Source organism: Musca autumnalis, unplaced genomic scaffold (genome assembly GCF_047663935.1).
Source record: "Musca autumnalis isolate F117 unplaced genomic scaffold, ASM4766393v1 scaffold_1, whole genome shotgun sequence".
NCBI lineage: Eukaryota > Metazoa > Arthropoda > Insecta > Diptera > Muscidae > Musca > Musca autumnalis.
This window is the reverse complement of record NW_027411644.1, coordinates 165998994-166017988: the sequence shown is the minus strand read 5'-3', so window position 1 is coordinate 166017988 and position 18995 is coordinate 165998994. Positions and strand designations below refer to the sequence as shown.

The 18995-nt window shown below is 37.1% G+C and overlaps 1 protein-coding gene and 1 long non-coding RNA gene across 3 annotated transcripts; one reads left to right on the top strand and one right to left on the bottom strand.

Annotated features, from left to right (window-relative positions):
• Positions 1 to 350: 350 nt before the first annotated feature.
• On the bottom strand, positions 351 to 2538 carry LOC141390942 (uncharacterized). 2 transcript variants are annotated; one of them, XR_012409527.1, is made up of 4 exons: positions 2478 to 2538; positions 1935 to 2421; positions 1439 to 1598; positions 351 to 1269 (listed from the first exon to the last, which is right to left on the bottom strand). It is a non-coding gene; the product is annotated as an uncharacterized lncRNA (long non-coding RNA). The 2 variants fall into 2 exon arrangements; XR_012409526.1 differs by having other exon boundaries at positions 1935 to 2527.
• Positions 2539 to 6804: 4266 nt separating this feature from the next.
• LOC141390941 (uncharacterized) lies at positions 6805 to 7556 on the top strand. The gene is made up of 2 exons (XM_073963870.1): positions 6805 to 6819; positions 6888 to 7556. The coding sequence occupies exons 1-2, from the start codon at positions 6805 to 6807 to the stop codon at positions 7554 to 7556; spliced, it is 684 nt and encodes a 227-aa protein (XP_073819971.1).
• The last annotated feature ends 11439 nt before the right edge of the window (positions 7557 to 18995 follow it).

Here is an 18995-nt window from a genome sequence, read left to right as displayed (position 1 = left end):
ATATGTTTATATATTCCAACAACAAGGCAGGTATATGTCTGTTTGAAAATGGTTATGATAAAATATGGCAGCTGTGTTAATTTTGAGCCATGTTCTGATTTCGTGAAAGTATAGAGTATTAAAGAGTTGGTCGTTCTGGAAAGAAAACCTATAAAGCTTTCAATTCTTACAGATTCGACGTGGTAGACTATATTCATTAAGGCCTTTTCATAAAGTGGTCAACACCAGATATCTATCCAGAAGTTGCATTCCAAACTCAACGAAAAATGACAACAATGAAAATAGAGATAGCATGATAGGGGTGATCCTGAAACTTGGGTTGGAAAGAATGACATCATGTCCCGATCTAATCCAAAATCCTTACGTTAACGGGATACCGAATAAATGAAAAAGGACAGAAAAGCATATGTTGGATAAGTTGAAAAATATCTGAAAGGGACAGAACAATTGATAAACGCATGTACGCCAAAGGCGACACATGGGTGAAAGGTTTTTAAAATATAATATTTTCAATTGTTTCGCCCCACGTTGGGCGCCAAATTTGTAATATCGCCGGTATTAAAAGATGGGGATTAGGTGAATGAGGTTCAAGTATCTCGCGAAGCCAAAGCACGCTGAGTCTCCGGCCTTATAGCTCGACGGAATGGGGGGAGTTCGTTGCCTCAAAGATACTTGTGTCAGCTGACGACAGTACAAATTGATAATAGTTGCGTGCTATACAAGGAAGTAGGAGATAATCGGACGGATATATAGAGGAAAATGAAAATCAGAAATGCTCCAAATCGTTAGGTTTTAAAGATGGTGCTGCACCTAACTAGCCCTCCCGCCATTATTACCTCGTTAAAGATTCCGTTAATTAATTATTGGTAATACCCAAACAGCAAGCTGACCATTTTACCATCACATTCTCAAACAGACAAGAAAAGGTTTTACATTGAACTCATTTTGAGCAAATTTATTGTTGAATGAACCATACAAAACAATTCCCGGATTTCAAAGAAATATCTTTGTTTAAATTCATTATAATTTTGAAGCCATATAATTCATTATTTAAATAGGTAGTATAAATATGTGTAAGATATGTATATCCTTAATATGTTTTATATAATGATAAAAATTTAAGTAATCCTAAAAATTTAAATAAGAGGGAAATTACGTTATCTATGCTAGCATGCAAAAAGTAAAATATCAACGAACTGCAATAATACAAAGGACCCCACTGTACGTGATTTGATAAACTTAGTATCTGCATAAACAAACGACATGTATCTAGAAGTCAAGTGTATGTTTCGATAGTTAACGTTACTTTGACTGGTAAAGAAGTTAAATGTTAATCTCCTAAAATATCACACAGCATCAGCTGTTGTTCTCAACCAACAATTGTAGCTTTTCAAAATTGTTTGTATAATAAGAGATCTTAATATGTAAATTTACTCACATTAGCTCTGCTCGTCGCTGCCGTCGAAAGATCTTCCGATGCGTTGACTGCTGTTACACTTCAGTTGGTGTCGTTTCTCTGACACTGCTATTTGTTATGTAGTTGGCAAATAAGAGAGATTCACAGGAACCTTTGTACGTATGTTCGTTTAAATGTTAACCTAATTATTCATAGGGCAAACTCTGTTAGATATAACAGCAAATGATCAGTGAAGTAATGGAATCAATACACAGCGGTAAACTGCCTCCAAATAAAATAGAAAGAGGGAGGAGGAGAACTAGGAATGCTAAGCTACACTTTTGTGGCTCTTATTTGATTATGTTTGTCTGTACTATTGTGTATTGATTTCACTATTTCACTGAAACTGTACCACAAACTATTAACAAACCAGAAAGTCCAACTTATATTAATGATTTAAGGTTTTTGATGATTATTATGTTCAAGCTTTATGAATTCTAAGCGGCAGCGTATTCTTATTCACATAAGGGACAATTACCCCTCTAATTTACACTTGATATGCCGAGATTCCAAACATGCGTTGATTATTCAAATATATTGGATAGTAATTTGTGCTCAGCATAATTTGTTTCCACAGCTCCTTATTACCGTACACAAGCCTCTGTGAACTCCAGGTTCGCTGGTTTTGCACCCACAATACCTCAGGAAATATTAGAGTGATTTTGCTCGATAAAACTTTTGACACTATGCCTGTTTAAAATCCACAAAATGATGGTGGAAAGGCGATTTTGGTATTATGATATTAATCGCGTAACAATTTTCTTCACTTTATAATTATTTCCTTTCGCAAATTCGTGATTTGTATGTCATAATTGTCGCTTGCACACCAAAAACGCACGTATCACAAGGTAACCAAACCGAACTGAGGTTCTGGTGCTGATGTTGCTGTGGGGTTTCTAATTCCAAATTGTTCCTCTAGAAAATTTGTTGGAGGCTGGTGTGCTCAATTAAATTGAGTAATTAATCTAAATAAGAGTGGGTTATTAAAAATTGATGAGGGAACTACAAATGATCATATTACCCGTCTAAAAGTGAGAAAAATGGTAATGCGTTCAAATGGTTTGATGGATCTTATATTTCACGAATTTATCAGAATTTTTAATCAACGATTAACATTTACCTATGGAAATTGAACACTATTTAATAGCGAATTAGGTCACCAAATACTTATTCAAAAACTCACTTGCATTTGTTGTTTAATAAAACTTGAGTATGTCGTAATTTTATTTATTAAAATTGCTTTAAAGGTTATTAAGTTGAATTTGGAATGAATAACCTTTTTGATTCAAACTAAACACTGAGGTTGCAGGTGACAAAATGGCCGAGTTTCTAGGAAATTTATGCAAAGAACCCTTGTTAATGGTAATATCTAGCACAACACTTCCAGACCTAAAAACGGATAAGCTTGCTCATGAGCAAAGAAGCGGTAATAAAGGAGGTTTAGGCGAGATAGCAAAAGAACATTGCGACCAATAGATGTCACTGAGATCAAATAAAACGGATATAAACAACAGTAACAATTATTGTACGCCAATTGCAAGAATGCAAAAATTTCGTTTGTCGTGTCTAGAAAATTAAATTAATATTAGAAAAAAGGTAATGCGGTGACACGCTACAATCCATGCGTTATAACAGCAGAGAAAGCTCTGCATTAAAATTTTAAATTAGCTATCATATCTTTCTGTGGTGGTGGAGTATCACTGTAGGGCTTACACCAGAACTTGAGGTTATCCTACTGTTTATTTTTGGTGGGAATGTGAAAAGGGACATAAGTTGTGACAAAATTAACTGAAAAGGAAAGTCTTTATGTGTAAGGATTAAGGATTATTACATGTTTCAAAAGGACAACGGCCTCAAAAGTATGGGTTTCCTTCAAGATATTCCCGTTTTTTCAAACAGGACAAGTGGAAACTCGATCAAGATCACCCCATATTGAAACTTTGGAGCTTTTCTAAGCATTTCATGGCTTTAAAATTCATAAACAGGACATAACACCCGGAATTTTGTCGCTACAGTTGTTGTATTTGTAGATGAGCAATTTTTGTGGATTTTACGATCCAGTGTACGTTGGACTTGTCACTATAAGTACTATAACTGTCATTAAAACCAATTAATATACTCTTTATGATCTTAAGTACAGATTTAGTCTCCTTTTGTTTAAAAATTTCAAGAATTTGTTAAACAGTCCCACGGGGATTCTCCGTTGTATACTAACTTTTGCGATATACATTTTGGTCTTTTTTGGATTCACACCGTACATTTGCTTATGTATGCAAATATTGCTCACTTTTAATTGTTATTACGGAAGACAACTTTCTTGTCTATCAAATAAAACTAATTGTTTGTTGTTTTTAATAAGTTATAGTGATATTTATCCCTAATACATTTTGGTTTCAACGGTGTATACTAACTTTTGCGACAGACTGTACATACAAGCATTGGAATATGTGTGATTTGTTTTGTTTGAGAAAATAAAATGTGTCGAAATTTTGAATTATTATAACCTACACCACTATGTGGGGAGGGTATTATAAGTTGGTTTTGCTCAAAAAGTTTGTAACACATATATACCAAAATGATTGTCTCGGCGAGCTGAGCTGATCTGGCTATGTATGTCCGTCTTTCTGTCCATCTAAACCTTGTAATCAAGCTATAGGTCGGATAACATTTAGGGGTCGGAATGGGCAAAAAACTTATTTGGGGAAAAAGTCAACGTTTTTTTCCAAAGCAAATATCAAATATCTGTCTTCTGTAAGAGGTATATCGAAAGCAAAACCTGGCAAGGAAAGTAGAAAATATCACCTTTACAACGATGTAAAGTAGGTGGTCAATTAGTTTAGTCGGTAATGCATCCCTTTTTCCATTTTTTGTGCAATCACACTACAGGTCGGAATTTTGATAGGATCGTCACGTAATTTAGGGGGTTGATGGGGGTCTCACAGAGAAAAAAGCCTATTGATGGTTGCTGTACATCCCACTTTTTCCATTTTTATTTAAGTTGTACTGACGATGTACTTAAATGAGTTTCAACAAAATTGACCTGTATTAATGAAGACATTCAGACCAAAGGCGCTAAACTATCCCAATTTAAATATTTTGAATTTTACCAGTCAAAAGCTTATGCACAGGGGTAGTGGTGTAGGGTATCACATAGTCGGCCCCGACTCGACTATAGCCTTGGCTCACTTGTTTTAATTTAATGGACACATTGGATTATTTCTAGTGGACCCGGCGAACTTCGTCTCGCTGACAGGTATTGATCACGTGAGTTCAAATACGCCTTCTATGAGTTTGCTATCACCTTGCAGAGGTCAAGTGCACATTGTAGTTAATTCTTTGATTTGATGTATTTAGGACGACGTAGAAAGTTTGCTGTATTATTAGGTGTAATTTGTAAATTGTGATCTTTTACTCAAGTAATTACAGGTATTTTTAACAATTACATATGTCCACGTTGAGATTATGAAAAGTTCAAGAACAAAATTTATACATTTTTGATATAAATTATTTTAGTGTAGTTTCGAATTGAATTCATTATCTTTAGCATATTAAAAAACGATTCATAGTGTTCCGTAGGAATTGACGCATTTCCTGTGCTAAGGAAAGAATACCAATGTTATGTAGGAAAAAGTTAAAACTGATTGATTTGAAAACAATCTTCTAGAGTGATTTCTTACGGTTTCTCTAATCTTCTCCAGTGAATGAGAAATCAATGTCAGGACATAAATAAGAAAACTGTTATATAAATGATTTCTGAGCATCGCTTGAAAAATTTTACCAATGTTCAAGAATTAATTACTGTGAATATATGCGTATATCGGAGTGCTGGTTTGGGAATGACGTGGATCTGGTTCTTCCCCGTGGTGGTTATTTGCTCCCCCAACGAATATCAATGTACCGAAATTGATTCAGACTGCATCTGTTTAATAAAACGCTGTTCGATAGTTGAAATGGTTGATACGCTCTACGATTTATATGCCCTCCGCAATTAGATGGTATATTAAATTTGTCATTGAAATAATTGCGGAAGACCATTAGGGCAAAAAAAAAAATTGTTTATACCACATCAGTACCACTTTGGGAATATTGTTCCAATAACAAAAAAATGCATATTTAAGGTCGTTCGGTGAAAAAGTTGCCGCACCCAAAACGATTTTTAAAGGTAATTTGATATTTTGTCTTATACAATTTTTATACCTTACACCACACTGCGGTAAGGGGTATTATGGGCTAGTGCATTTTAGTGCATTTGTATTTAACAGGAAAATAGATAGACCCATAGTTCCTTCTAGGGATATGTATAGAATCACTTTCTGAGTCGATTTATGCATGTCCGTCTGTCCGTCCGACCGTCCGTCCGCAACGTACAGGTCGCACTTATTGCCCGATTCAGCTGAAAACTGGGGAATATAGTTTTTTCGCAATAGGAAGGACGCTTTGGCTTTTGGTAAAAATCGGTTTAGATTTGGATATAGCCCAAATATACATACATTTTCGGCCGATTTTACGTATTTGCTGCACCAAACACGCTATATACATCTGATTTCGATGAAAATTGGAATTGATGACTGAATTTAGCCTAGAAATAGTTGTGCCAAATTTTAACGAAATAGGTTAAGATTTAGATATAGCTCCCATATATACGTCCAATTTCCATGAAACTAGGAATGTGTGACTGAATGCGGTCTAAAAATATGTGTCAACTTATATCGAAATCGGTTCAGATTTGGATATAGCTCCCATATATATTGTCGGCCGATTTCACGTATTTAATCCACCAAACACCCCATATCTGTCAAATTTTGATGAACAATACAGACACTACATGTTGGTTTTAGTTATTTCTGCTAAATTTTAATATACAACAATTCTAACATACTTTTAGGATGAAAACAAAAAACCGATAGTTTATTTGAATTCTTTTACATTTTTTTATTTAATCAATGCAAATTATTTTGAAGCTATACATTTCATAAAAACGCATTGTTTCGAAAACAAAAACACCGGCATGTTGACACTTACGACAAGCTATGGGAGTAGCTATAGCTCAGGCCTAGTAAAACTGGTCATTTACAGTTTCATTAACACTTCACACTTGAGATTCATGTAATATTTGTAACACAAATTAATTTTGTCACTACTTAGCATGTCATATCGATTTCAGATGCGTTGTATTGATTTACCGGTTGTATTTCGCAACTCTGAAACGGTTCGAAGTGATGATGGAAGATTACATTTGATATAAATATTGTAAATGGAGTCAATTGCAATCACAGTTGTTGGAGTTTCGTTGCAGTCAGTTCCAACTCACCTTTTCTAGCTTAACCGAATCCTACCTCATGTTTACAATGCGTACATTTTTGGTAAGTGAACTTTCGATTATGGGTCCTGAAATTATACAAACATATTTCCCTTAACATATATTCTATAGGTAATGTGTTATATAGCCGCTGTAACTGCTCAGTACAATTATGTCTCACAAGTTAATGGTGTTGCCGATGTTGGCGGTCTCATTTCTGACAATGGCGCCTTTTCACAGCAAACAGCTCAGCCAGTTCAAGAGGAATTCAGCAAATCCTTCTATACGTTTAGTGCACCAGAACATGAATTTGAAGATGCCAATGCCGGCGAAAAAATTGCAAATGTAATGAAAAAGAATTTGCGTGTAATATTTATTAAAGGACCTGAAAACCATGGTCTTGAAAAAGCTGCCCTGCAATTGGCTAAATCTGCTGCTGAGGATCGTACCGCCATCTATGTACTTAGCAAACAATCTGACGTTGGTTCTTTGGTTAATCAACTTCAGGAACTTAAGTCGTCGACTGAGAACAAGCCAGAAGTGCACTTTGTCAAATATCGCACCCAAGTTGACGCAGAAAATGCACAACGAATTATTCAATCACAATACGATATCTTACCAGGTGCATCCATCAATAATGCTCCTAGGTCTGCTGCAGTTGTTGATTTTGCATCAAAATCAGCTTTCTCATATAACCCAGCGGTAACAGCAGCCCCAACACCTGTCACAACTTCTGCACCTTCTTCCAGAAGTTATATACCACCAAGAAGCCCATACCTGCCGCCCAGTAAGAGAGTTTAACAAAATATAATTTATTTAAAATGTTTCGTAAATAGTTTTAGGCCTCAATGTAACTTATTTTGTATACCTAATAAATGTAAATAAAACTTTATTTGAAAATTATTTTATTCAACACTATATTAATAACGAACTATACTATATACTTAAGCCCCACCGCTGATGACGTAGAATCGTTTTCATCGGCATGTGTGAATGGAAGTATTATCAGAAAATATAAAATTGCGCAAGTTTATGAGACATTATACAATCTTCCCAGATAATGATTTGTCCTGCACTTAAAATGTTGGCCAATGTGAAATGTGTGCGGTAATTTTAACAAGCTGTAGCCAAAATAAAATCATACTTAATTGGCAGATCGCAAATAGTAAAATTTGGTAATGTAATTTTGTTATGCAACAACGTAAGTTCTGGGGTTCCACAAGGGAGTCATCTTGGAATAGTACTTTTTCCGTTATTCATAAACGATTTACCTAAGGTAGTACTACATTTCAATGTCCTTATGTATGCGGATGATGCAAAAATATTTTATTCATATAATGTTGAATCGAATCAACGGCTATTACAGTCCGACCTTAACAATTTTTATCAGTGGTGTAACGATAATGTACTCACGGTGTAACGATAAAGGAAAATATTGTAGCAGTGAAAATTCTGTACAAGATTGGCTGATTGATATTTTTCTACGTTTTACCATTTTGAGATATAGAGGTTCAGATCAAACTTTCAGATTTTTATCTTATGTATTCAGGATTTAGCTTGAAAACTGCAAATCCTTTCGAAATGGGATTAAAGAATATGTTGTAGCTGTGATAATTGGCGATGTAATTTTTTCCTAGGTTGTACCATTTTTGAGATATAATAGTTAAAGTTGGGAAATTGCAGTCATGATATTGTAAAATAAGGAGGCTATACAGCCAATCCATTGTCCTAATTTGAGTTTATATATCTCGATAACGGTAAAACTACGAAGATATTATAAACATCAATCTGGTATCAATCTTTTTTAGTCCCATTTCGATAGAAGTTGCGGTATCTAAGCAAAATCGCGAAAACCTAAAAAACCCTTAAAAATTTTCAAGTTGAATAGCGATTTATTTAAAAAGCGCTCGGTCGATTTTTGTTTTTTTTTTCTCATCTGTGAACATTATAGTTTCAAAATCCGCAAAACCTTCCCAGGTGGAAAATACGAAGAAACATTATTCGATAGTAATATTTGTTTTTAACGACTTAAATTTCCTTCTGTTTACTCCGTCACTAGCGTAATAAATGTTGTTGGCAGACTTTGTTTATATCTAATAGGGTTGCATTAGGGTGTTCAATATAGCATATATCTGTAAGCGATAATTTTTTACTTTTGTTTTTAATACCACAAAAAAAAAAACAAACCTCTTATTATAGAGTAAAAAATCGTTGAAAACTAGGCTTGTTTGGAGTACGTCGCCAAGTTAAATTAACTTCCAATTCGTCGCTGATAACAGCTCTAATTGCCAATTTTACAAATACAGTCATCTCTTTTCCGCAGACACGGTTGATGAGCATTTTCTGTAAAGTGATATTCCAAATATGTGATAAAAATTCTATTAAATTAATTAATTATTACCAATTGTTCTCTGACTTCATTTTCTATTAAGACTTTGTCATCAAAATGTTTAAATTCATCAAGTAAGTAAAAGGGCAACAATGGCAGTAAGTTTAATTCTTGTTCTAAATTAATAGATCCTTTATTCTGTCTTTCTTCATTTTTTAGGGTAATCACTTCTTCGGTGAGTGATTTTATCAACACTTGTGTTGATACTTGAGTTTCCATCATTCCTTTAAAAAAAAAAACGTTCCATGATTTGTTTAATGCATTTTATTTCCACTTGAAGTTGGTATATACTTTGATCATTCATATCTTTAAATTTTAAGAAAGTAAAACATAAATATTTTACAAAAACTCGCGTATTAATAACTATTCCATTTAAATACTGATTTTTAAAAATTATTTCTAATTTTATTTTTAGTCATACAAGTCTTCTTTTGTTATATTTTGGATTTACAGAACAGATTTAGAGCGTTCCGCTTAACTTAAAGTTAAAAGTGATGATTGAATTTCAAGGAGGAGCTTCTTGGCATTAACTTTCAATGTAAAAATTATATTTTTAATGCCTCTAAATTGGTTTATTTTGAACACATATAATAATGGCCCATATTGTATGTACGTAGCACAATGATTGAGAAATCGATTTTCCTGGCCAAAACCCCAATTTTTTGTTGTCACCGATTGTTAAATTATATATGTGATTTGATTGTAATCATATTGAAACTGAGTAAAGCAAAAATATTAAAGGGAAATAAAAATATTAAATTATTAGGTCAAAATATTCGAAGGTGGGGGCGTCGCATGCCCCTACAGACGACAATTTTCCCCTATTTTGAAAAATACGTAATTTTTGCAAATTTCTAGGGAAAGAAATAGCTATTTCTCGGAACTTATAACAGATATTTTATTCATTGCTTCTTGTTAGGGAGATCGAATTTTTATCTTTAAGAAAAGTTTTAATAAATGACCATAGCGTGTACACAAAGTGAGCCATTTTACATTTCCTCAGTTTAGTGAAATTCAAAGTTTAGTGAACTAACAACATGGAACCTCCTTCCGCTTTAGCAAAAAGATGTCTGAAATGGTCCTCTTTGAGCCCAAATATACTTTTGAACCCGACCCGTTCCGTCCGCTTAACACTTTTTTAAATTTACTGAAATTACATGCACAAAACTGTGTGTTTTCCTAACCGTTTTCCCATATGAATTTCAGATTTTTTTACACAAATGAAAAAAAATTTCAAATAAATGAGTTTTTATGTTATGGTTTTTAATAGATTGGAGCATAAAAAAATCCCAAAACACTCATATTTTAATGTAAAATATGAAAAAAAACTCACAAATTTAACTTTGATCGTGAATCCTTCTGCAACTACTAGGCCGAATTTGATAGTTTTTGAAAACCCGATAAAAAATTATGAAAATATCTCTATCGGTTCAGAAGTTACAGAGTTTTGACCAGAAGAACGACTCTGAACCACTGTGTCTAGGGAACAAAAGTATTCTGCATAATTTAAAACAAATTAAATGTATGTATACTGATACAATATTTAAAGCAAACGCTACAGTTAAGTCAATAGAATAAAATACCTTGCGTAAGAGTTGGCATTGGATGATAAAATTATCTATTTATATCCCCCACGTTTTCTATATTAAAAATATTTTTGTTACAACATGTTTACCAACATTTTCCATTATTGAATTAATGGGAATACCGAACTCTGCTGCGTAGGGTGCTCCTTAAGATTACTGCCTTATTGGAAATATCAGAAATTTTGAAAATCTATTTCCTCTCCAAAAATAAGCTGTTCCGTTTCGTAGATCTTAATCCAAGGGCTGAAAAAAAGGGGACGCGTGATTTGAAGGATATTGCCTTTAAAATTTGGTGTGTTATTAATTTTTAAAGTTTTGGATATTTTGACAAGTTTCTTGTCTACATAACAAAAATTGTTTTTGTTATCCAAATTGAAGTAAAGACTATCAGTTTTTACGGATATATAGCATTCACATGCATCACAGGAATTTTTCTTCCCGAATAATTGTGTATCAGATTCTTTATTATTTTCAATGGCTAAGCTTTTCTCTACTTCCCTTTTGTAGATGTGAGCACATACGTTGTTGCTTTTTTCACTTCTTTTTTAATCTTATGAAGGTGATTTTCGAAACAAAATGAGCTTACACTTTCGATGCTTCAAAATAATTTTGAATCAACAGTAATGGGGGTGAGTACGTGGAAGTATGGAACAAGAAGGACAAATCATACAGTTCTGCCATGTCATTGACAAATGATTTTAATAAAATATCTGCGAAGTCACTGTTAGATTCTGTTTGTTCCTTATCAAGGAGAATTCGTATTGCTACCGATCATTTCAAAACATGTTAGTATCTTTCATCACATAACACAACCTTTAGCGCATAAGGTCCAGTATATAGTAAGAATTGTCTAAATACGGTAGCTTTGCACCTTTCTAATTCGTTTTCTCGAGAATTCGTTCGTAACACATACTTTCAATTCTGTTAGTTTCTCCGATATCAGTGAAATGTGCTAAGATTGTAAAGAATAATCTTCTCCTTTGATCCGAGTCCACGATTTCAGGAGTGTTTTAACGACACCAAGGCATAATAAGTGCATGTAGTCTAATGGCACCTTTTTTTATTTCTAAATTTTCAAGTACTCCGTTCGCGATCCTCACATGGTGTTTCGGTTGACTTCGGACATGAAAAGACGAATTAGTTCGATCGGAGGCTGTATTGGGAAACACTACACGATTTATATACGGTAATCCTTTTTCGTTACATTTCGTGCTGTGACGCCGGAAGTCGCTGGCTCGTTTCCGGCTACACAGACTGGTACCACAGGATGGTACTATATTAATATTATAATAGGGTTAAGCGTTGAATATGAACTGAATACTTTATAATATAACATAAATTGAATTAACCAAATGTCATGTTTTCTCTACATTGTCCAACTGACCCTCGAAGTTGTTTTCATACTCTAAGGATCAAAACAACTTACCGTTGCGTATACATATTTTTAAAACCAACTTCCAACAATATTCAAATGAGTTCATCGTTGTAAACATATAGCAACAAAACACACGTCCATAGGGTTTTAGTGGCGAATGCATTGCAACGAATGCACTTGCAAGTAAACATCTAGCAACAAAACACACGTCAATAGGCTTTCTATTGGCGATTGCATTGCTGGCGAATGCACTTGCAAGTAAACAACTCGGTGTATGCGCGTAAACATGTAACAACAATGCGCCTGCGGTTGATGCATTTCGACTCTACTTGGTTGTAAAAAAAACCAACAACACGATGAATGCATCGAGAACCTTTGTGCATTCCGACTCCGCTTGGTTGTAAACAACCAACAACACGATGAATGTACCAAGAACCTTTGTGCATTCCGACTCCGCTGGATTGTAAACAACCAACAACACGGTGCATGCACGGAGAACCTTTGTGAATTTCCGCGAAGTAAACAAGGTAGTTGGGGTTGTTTACATCGCACTATAAAAGGACGTGGCGAAATTAGGACGGGGATCAGTTCGCGAATCCAGTACGTGGAGTCTACGTCAGCAGGATAATAATAACAAGAGTGCAAGGCAACCCAAGAACACAGGTGAGTAGAGTGAACGCCAAATGTAAACGACTACCGACCGGGAACATTTTGAACCAGTGAGTTGTGTGAGGCCACTAGAATCGGGGGAGTGAGTTGAGACGCCACTTCCGACCACATAGAGTAGCCGGTTGCCAACCCAGTGAGTTGTCCCAGGCCACTGGAACCCATACCCGTCGCGATCCTAAACAGGAAGCCTGGTGAGTTCTCACACGCCACCAGAGGAGCCTTGTACCCCAGGAAATCCCGGAACAGACATAGTGACGCTGCAGAGCCGCGAGCGAGAAGCCTGGTGAGTTGCCACACGCCACCAGGAGAGCATTGTCTACCAAGGAATCCCAAGGAATTATTGTCCGGGAATACCACAGGCAGAGCGGGATTGGGAAGCCGTCCGACGACCAGTGAGTTGTCCAACGCCACTAGCATACGAGCCCGTCTTGACTCTGTGCGGATCTACCGACGGACAGACAACTGGGGCTACCACGTTAAAGCCGCGTATAACATTGTCTAAATAAAGCGGAAGAACCCTTCTTTGAAAATACCTTTGTGCCTTTCCTTACTCCTGTCACTGACAGAAATAAATTTCTGTGACGAACTTTGGCCACCGCGAGCTAACCTCGGCAAAGGGGCCCTAGGTGTCGTTACAGTGGCGCCCGAGCAGGGACAGAGTAGAGGGATGCCCGCAACGCTGCGCACATCATGGGCTTATAGCCTACGTAAAGAGGAACTGGGGAATTATTTGACTGAGTTTGGCCTCGACGTAAGCGGAACGGTTGAAGAACTCCGGAAGAGATTCGGACAATTCTTGGGCGAAGAACATGCCACAGAGGAGTTGGAGAAGCTGCTTCGGTATCAGGATGTGCATGAACAGTCGACATCAAAGCAAGTCAGCAAGACCGGTCTTTCGCCGAAAACAACCCCGAGCTTGGCCATTACGAATCCTAATGGGGCCACAACCCTCATTCCGGGGAACAATCCACCGCGACCTCCGTCCCCAAATGGTAGACCCCGAGCCTCCCCTAGCAACGATATTACGACAATGGCCGATCAAGTCCGGAAGTGGAACCTGGGATTTGACGGCGAGCAGGACCCGCTAGAGTTCCTGGAAAGGGTCGAGGAGCTAGCTGGTATGTACGCGATACAGATAGATACGCTACCAAAGATGATGCCAGAAATGATGAAGAGTAAAGCGTTGATCTGGTTCCGGAACAACAACCATCGCTGGAAATCCTGGGCGGACTTTCGGGAGGACTTTCGGAGGTTTTTCCTTCCAACACGCTTCTTGGATCATCTGGAGGATGATATTAACTCCATTCAAGCACATAAAATTGAATTGGCACTTAGGATTCTTTTCGGGTTGTTCCTTTCAAGCACATAAACTTGAAGGAAACCGTCGGCTAATAATTAATTAAAGAAGCGGTGGATTGTAGTAGTACAAGACGACTGTTTATCTTTATTGATTTCATTCTTTTATAACAAAACTTTCTTAACATAAATGATGACTAAACCAAATATTATGCATACAAAAAAAGTAAAGAAATGAAATTATAAATATTACAAAAGTAAGTGAATTTAAATATAGGTCACGTTAACGATAAAAACTATTGACTTACTTTAGTTAATGACTGACATAATAATGCTGTATTAGCAATTTGGACAATTAAAATACAAAGTGTGAAAACAAAAAATAAAGAATAGTAAATAAGTATATGCTATGTAAGTATGTATGTTTTAACATTCTCCGCCGCGCTGACAGCGTCAAGCAGTAAGTGTAGCTGAATTGCTTGTATGAGTGGATGAATCAGCTGGTACACTTATTGTTGATGGGTGAGTTCTTACAGCTGGAGTAGGTGCAAATTGAGCCGTTTTGTTTAACCTTGAATGGATTTTCCAACTCAGCAGACCAAGCATAATGATAACACAGCACAACAATGACGTGTAGCTAACTGCATGATGATGAAGACTTGTGGAGTGAATAAGTTGCGGCAAATGCTTTAGAGTTGATTCATTCAGCTGTCTTTGGATGTTCTCCAATTCTTCTAGACGGACCTTGTAAGCAGTAGTGTTAGTGCGTGTTAAAACCCTTTGTACCTCCTGTGGTGAACTTATGTAATGGATGTCTCTCAATCTCACAAAAGAAGCACGTAGGCTATTGGAGGCTTCAAAATGTCCGTGTATGGTAACAAAATTGTTTTTCATAACACAGTTGGAACCAATTTCCATTATACCCGTATTCTTAATGGTGATAAGACTAGTTTCCGTTCCACATACAATGGAAGATTCAATATCGGCGGTAGTAGCAAAAATCCAACTATTTTGACGATGCAATTGGCTCCAAGCTGCCGTTCCAATAATTCTGTTGAGTTTGCAATTGGTGGTTGAATGATTGTTGAAGACATTGATCTCGCATGGGTTGACGGCAGCGTTCCTCCGGAGTTTGGACTGCTGATTTTTGCAGATATATTCCCCATCCTTCGGTTTGAGGCATCTTGATATGTCCTCTGATTGAAAAAGTATATATTCATCTCTGTGGGCATCTGTAGCCATATACGATGTTTCTGGTTGAATGGCGATTAAAGTGTCATTTTTTATGGTTGGGACGGGTATTACCTTGAATAGTTCAAAAAACTGTTGATTGACTAAAGGTATCCTGACTTCAAAGATGACTTCATATTTTGTAACTGATCCCTTGACGCTCATAAGCTTATACAGTTCAATCAAGTTATCACCGGCAGTTGGCAAAGCATGCAAAATTGGAAGATTAGCTTTGATAACGCTAATTTCTTCCTTCAATTGATGAGGAGACAGTAAGAGTGGGCTTATTTTGCCACTATGTGTATCGGTAAGCACACTGATGATCTCGGAATCTACACGCTGAAGGTTTATGGCCGATAATGCCAGGTACGTTGACAAGAGTCCAACAAGCTGTGAGTTGCTTAGTTGGGAAGATTCCTTAGCGACATCATTCTTGATCCTGTCAACCATTTCTGAGATCTCTTGTATTTTTCGCTGATTGCTGATCTCATCCTGTTTGATGATATTAATGGTTGAGTCAATTATCGATGTTTGATTTTTAAGTAATATTGACATGTGATCGTGCTCGTTCTTTGCTCTGTTTATAGTTTTCGATATTTCTTCAGCGTAATCTGCATCAAGAACGCCAAAAAGAGAACGGGCAATATTACCAACTATATTAAACGGAGATCTTCTAAGGCGCCTGTTGACAAATAACTCCTTCTCTTGTAGTAGTTCATTCTTCATCTGTTTACAAATATGTTGCACATCTCTTCCTGATGAAGTACAGGGCACATTTGCTGCAGCGTCTGTAAACCGGATGACAGTGATTTTATTTCCGATACAAACGGCGTTAAATCATAGTATACCAACATTTTCCACTCCGCCGTATTCTGTTTCACTGTTCCCAATCCTTCAAAATACAATCCCGGATCATTCTGAAATTGCGTAACCTGCATGTGGTTGCAAATGACCATAGGCATCAGGAACAGTGCTAGCAACACTGACAGTATTGCCGGGCTATACGCCATCTTCACTCTTTTTGCCGAATGACATCCCTTTTATGTTCGTCTTCTCGGGGTTGACTCGTTGCCGAAATTGAATCGTCTTGCGCTGATTCGCTGTCTTTTGACACTTCATCTTGACCTTCTGGAAATAAGGGAGCCAGCCTGTGAATGGCCCGCTTGAATATTCCTGACTGCGTTTTTACTTCCGCAACTCTTACAGCTCCGTCCTCACCGGTAAACACCTTAAGAATTCTTCCTAATGGCCACTTCATAGGGGGTATATTGTCTTCCTTGACAATGACCATATCTCCTTTCCTAAGATTGTCCATCTTTTTCCTCCATTTATTTCGCTGTTGAAGCTCCTGTAGGTATTCTTCTGACCACCTTTTCCAGAACTGCTGTTTGATATGAGAAACTAATTTCCAATGTGACGTACTGGATGTCTTCACAGTATCTGCTCTGCTGTCTACTTGCGAAGTTAGAGCTTCTCCTATTAGAAAATGCCCTGGTGTCAATGCTTCAAGGCTATCAGGGTCGTTTGATAGTGGCGTGAGTGGACGGGAATTTAAAATAGCTTCGATTTCTACGATAATTGTTTCTAGCTCTTCAAATGTTAGGGTTTCTGTTGAAACACTGCGTACTAAGAGACGTTTTGCAGACTTCACTGCCGCTTCCCACAAACCACCGAAATGTGGAGCTCTCGGTGGAATAAAATGAAATTGTATGCCCTTAGCACTGGAAGCTGATATTATTTCCTCTTTCGCTTTGGTAGCATAGATGCTTTCCGATAATTCCGCTAAACTATTTTTGGCTCCGACAAAGTTTGTAGCATTGTCACAATATATGTTCTGGCAGTGCCCACGTCGTGCAACAAACCGCTTTAGAGCACCAATGAATGCTTCAGTGGACAAATCGGATACCAGTTCTAGATGAACCGCTTTTGTTGCAAAGCAGCAGAACACTGCTACATACGCCTTGGTTGGCCGTTTGCCTCTCACCTTGTAATGAACCCAAAATGGCCCACAATAGTCTACTCCAGAGTTTATGAACGGTCGAGCAGGAACTATCCTTGTTGCTGGCAGATTACCCATTACTTGCTGATAAAGCTGCGGTCGCGCTCTAGTACATCGTACGCATTTTTGAACAGTTGATCTTGCTGTTATTTTGCCTTTTATTTCGACTGCGAACTCGGTAGACTGTATAGCGTGAGTAATTAATCGAAGGGATTGATCCAACTCTTTGGGATTAAGTGCTATGTTTTCAGGCCGTTCCGTCCTTGGTATTCGACAGTTTCTTGTAAACCTAAGAACGTACGCCACGATTCTTTTCAATCTCCTGAAGGAATTTTTGTGCTCGATTCCATAAACGAAATTGATGTCAGCAGTTACTATTCCTGCAGTAGCTGCCCCCTTTAACTCCATGTTATTAGTAACAGCATTTTGAGAACAGAGTTTTGCCGGCCATAGCTCCTCTTTTCCATGAAGAAAAACTGGCCCATGAAACCATAATCGACATTTAGCCAGATCTGATGGTTGAAGTCCACGCGATAGAATGTCAGCTGGATTCTCTTTCGACGGAACATGTTTCCATTGGTCTGGTAATGTTAATGTTTGGATAATCGATACCCTATTAGCAACAAAAGTCTTATATAACGTTGACTGTGATTTTATCCAAGCCAGTACAATTTCCGAATCGGTCCATAGAAACATAGGATGGTCTTGAAGCCTTAAATCAATCTTCACTCTGTTAGCTAGCTGAGCTGCTACTACTGCCGCACATAGTTCCAGTCGAGGCAATGTTTGTTGATCCAACGGAGCCACTCTGGATTTAGCACAGATCAGACGCACAGTTATGCGCCCATCATTAGTAAGAAATCGGATGTATACAGCTGCGCCAAAAGCTCTTTCAGATGCATCCGCAAACACATGCAATTGTGTTTTTGTCGGAATTTCCCCACAAAATACATGTCGAGGTATTTTGAAATTGTTGAGACCTTCCAACTCACATCGAAATGTTTTCCAAGTAGCACAAAGTTTATCGGGTAATGGTTCATCCCAATCCAATGTAAGCTGCCACAGTTGCTGAATAAATATCTTTGCTATCACAACAACCGGAGCCAGTAGACCAAGAGGGTCGAACAGTTTTGCGAGTTCAGACGTAACTGATCGCTTTGATATAACTTGACGATGGTCTATGTTTGTCTTCACGCAAAATTGATCGGCTTGAGGCATCCAACATAACCCCAACGTTTTTATTGTTTTGTTTATATTTTCATCCAAATCTAAGTTGATTTCTCGATCACTATGCGGTATATCTTTCAGCAATCTTGGAGAATTCGATGACCATTTTCTTAAATTGAAACCATGTTGCTTCAAAATAGCTATCAATTCCCTTTGTGTTTCAAGGGCTGTACCTAAGCTGTCGGCACCACTGAGCCCGTCATCCATATAAAAGTTTTCTTTGAGCATATTTGTCGTCTGCAATTTTCTGCAAACATTTTGTAGCAAGATACGGCGCTGTACGAGTGCCATATGTTACGGTATTGAGCTTGTAATAACTAACAGGATGCGACGTATCTTCTCTCCATATAATCAGTTGATATTTTTGATCATCAGGATGTAGTAGTATCTGCCTATACATCTTTTCAATGTCTGTGGTGAAGACAAATTTTGGCAATCGAAAACGCAGCAATATAGAAAAAAGTTCACT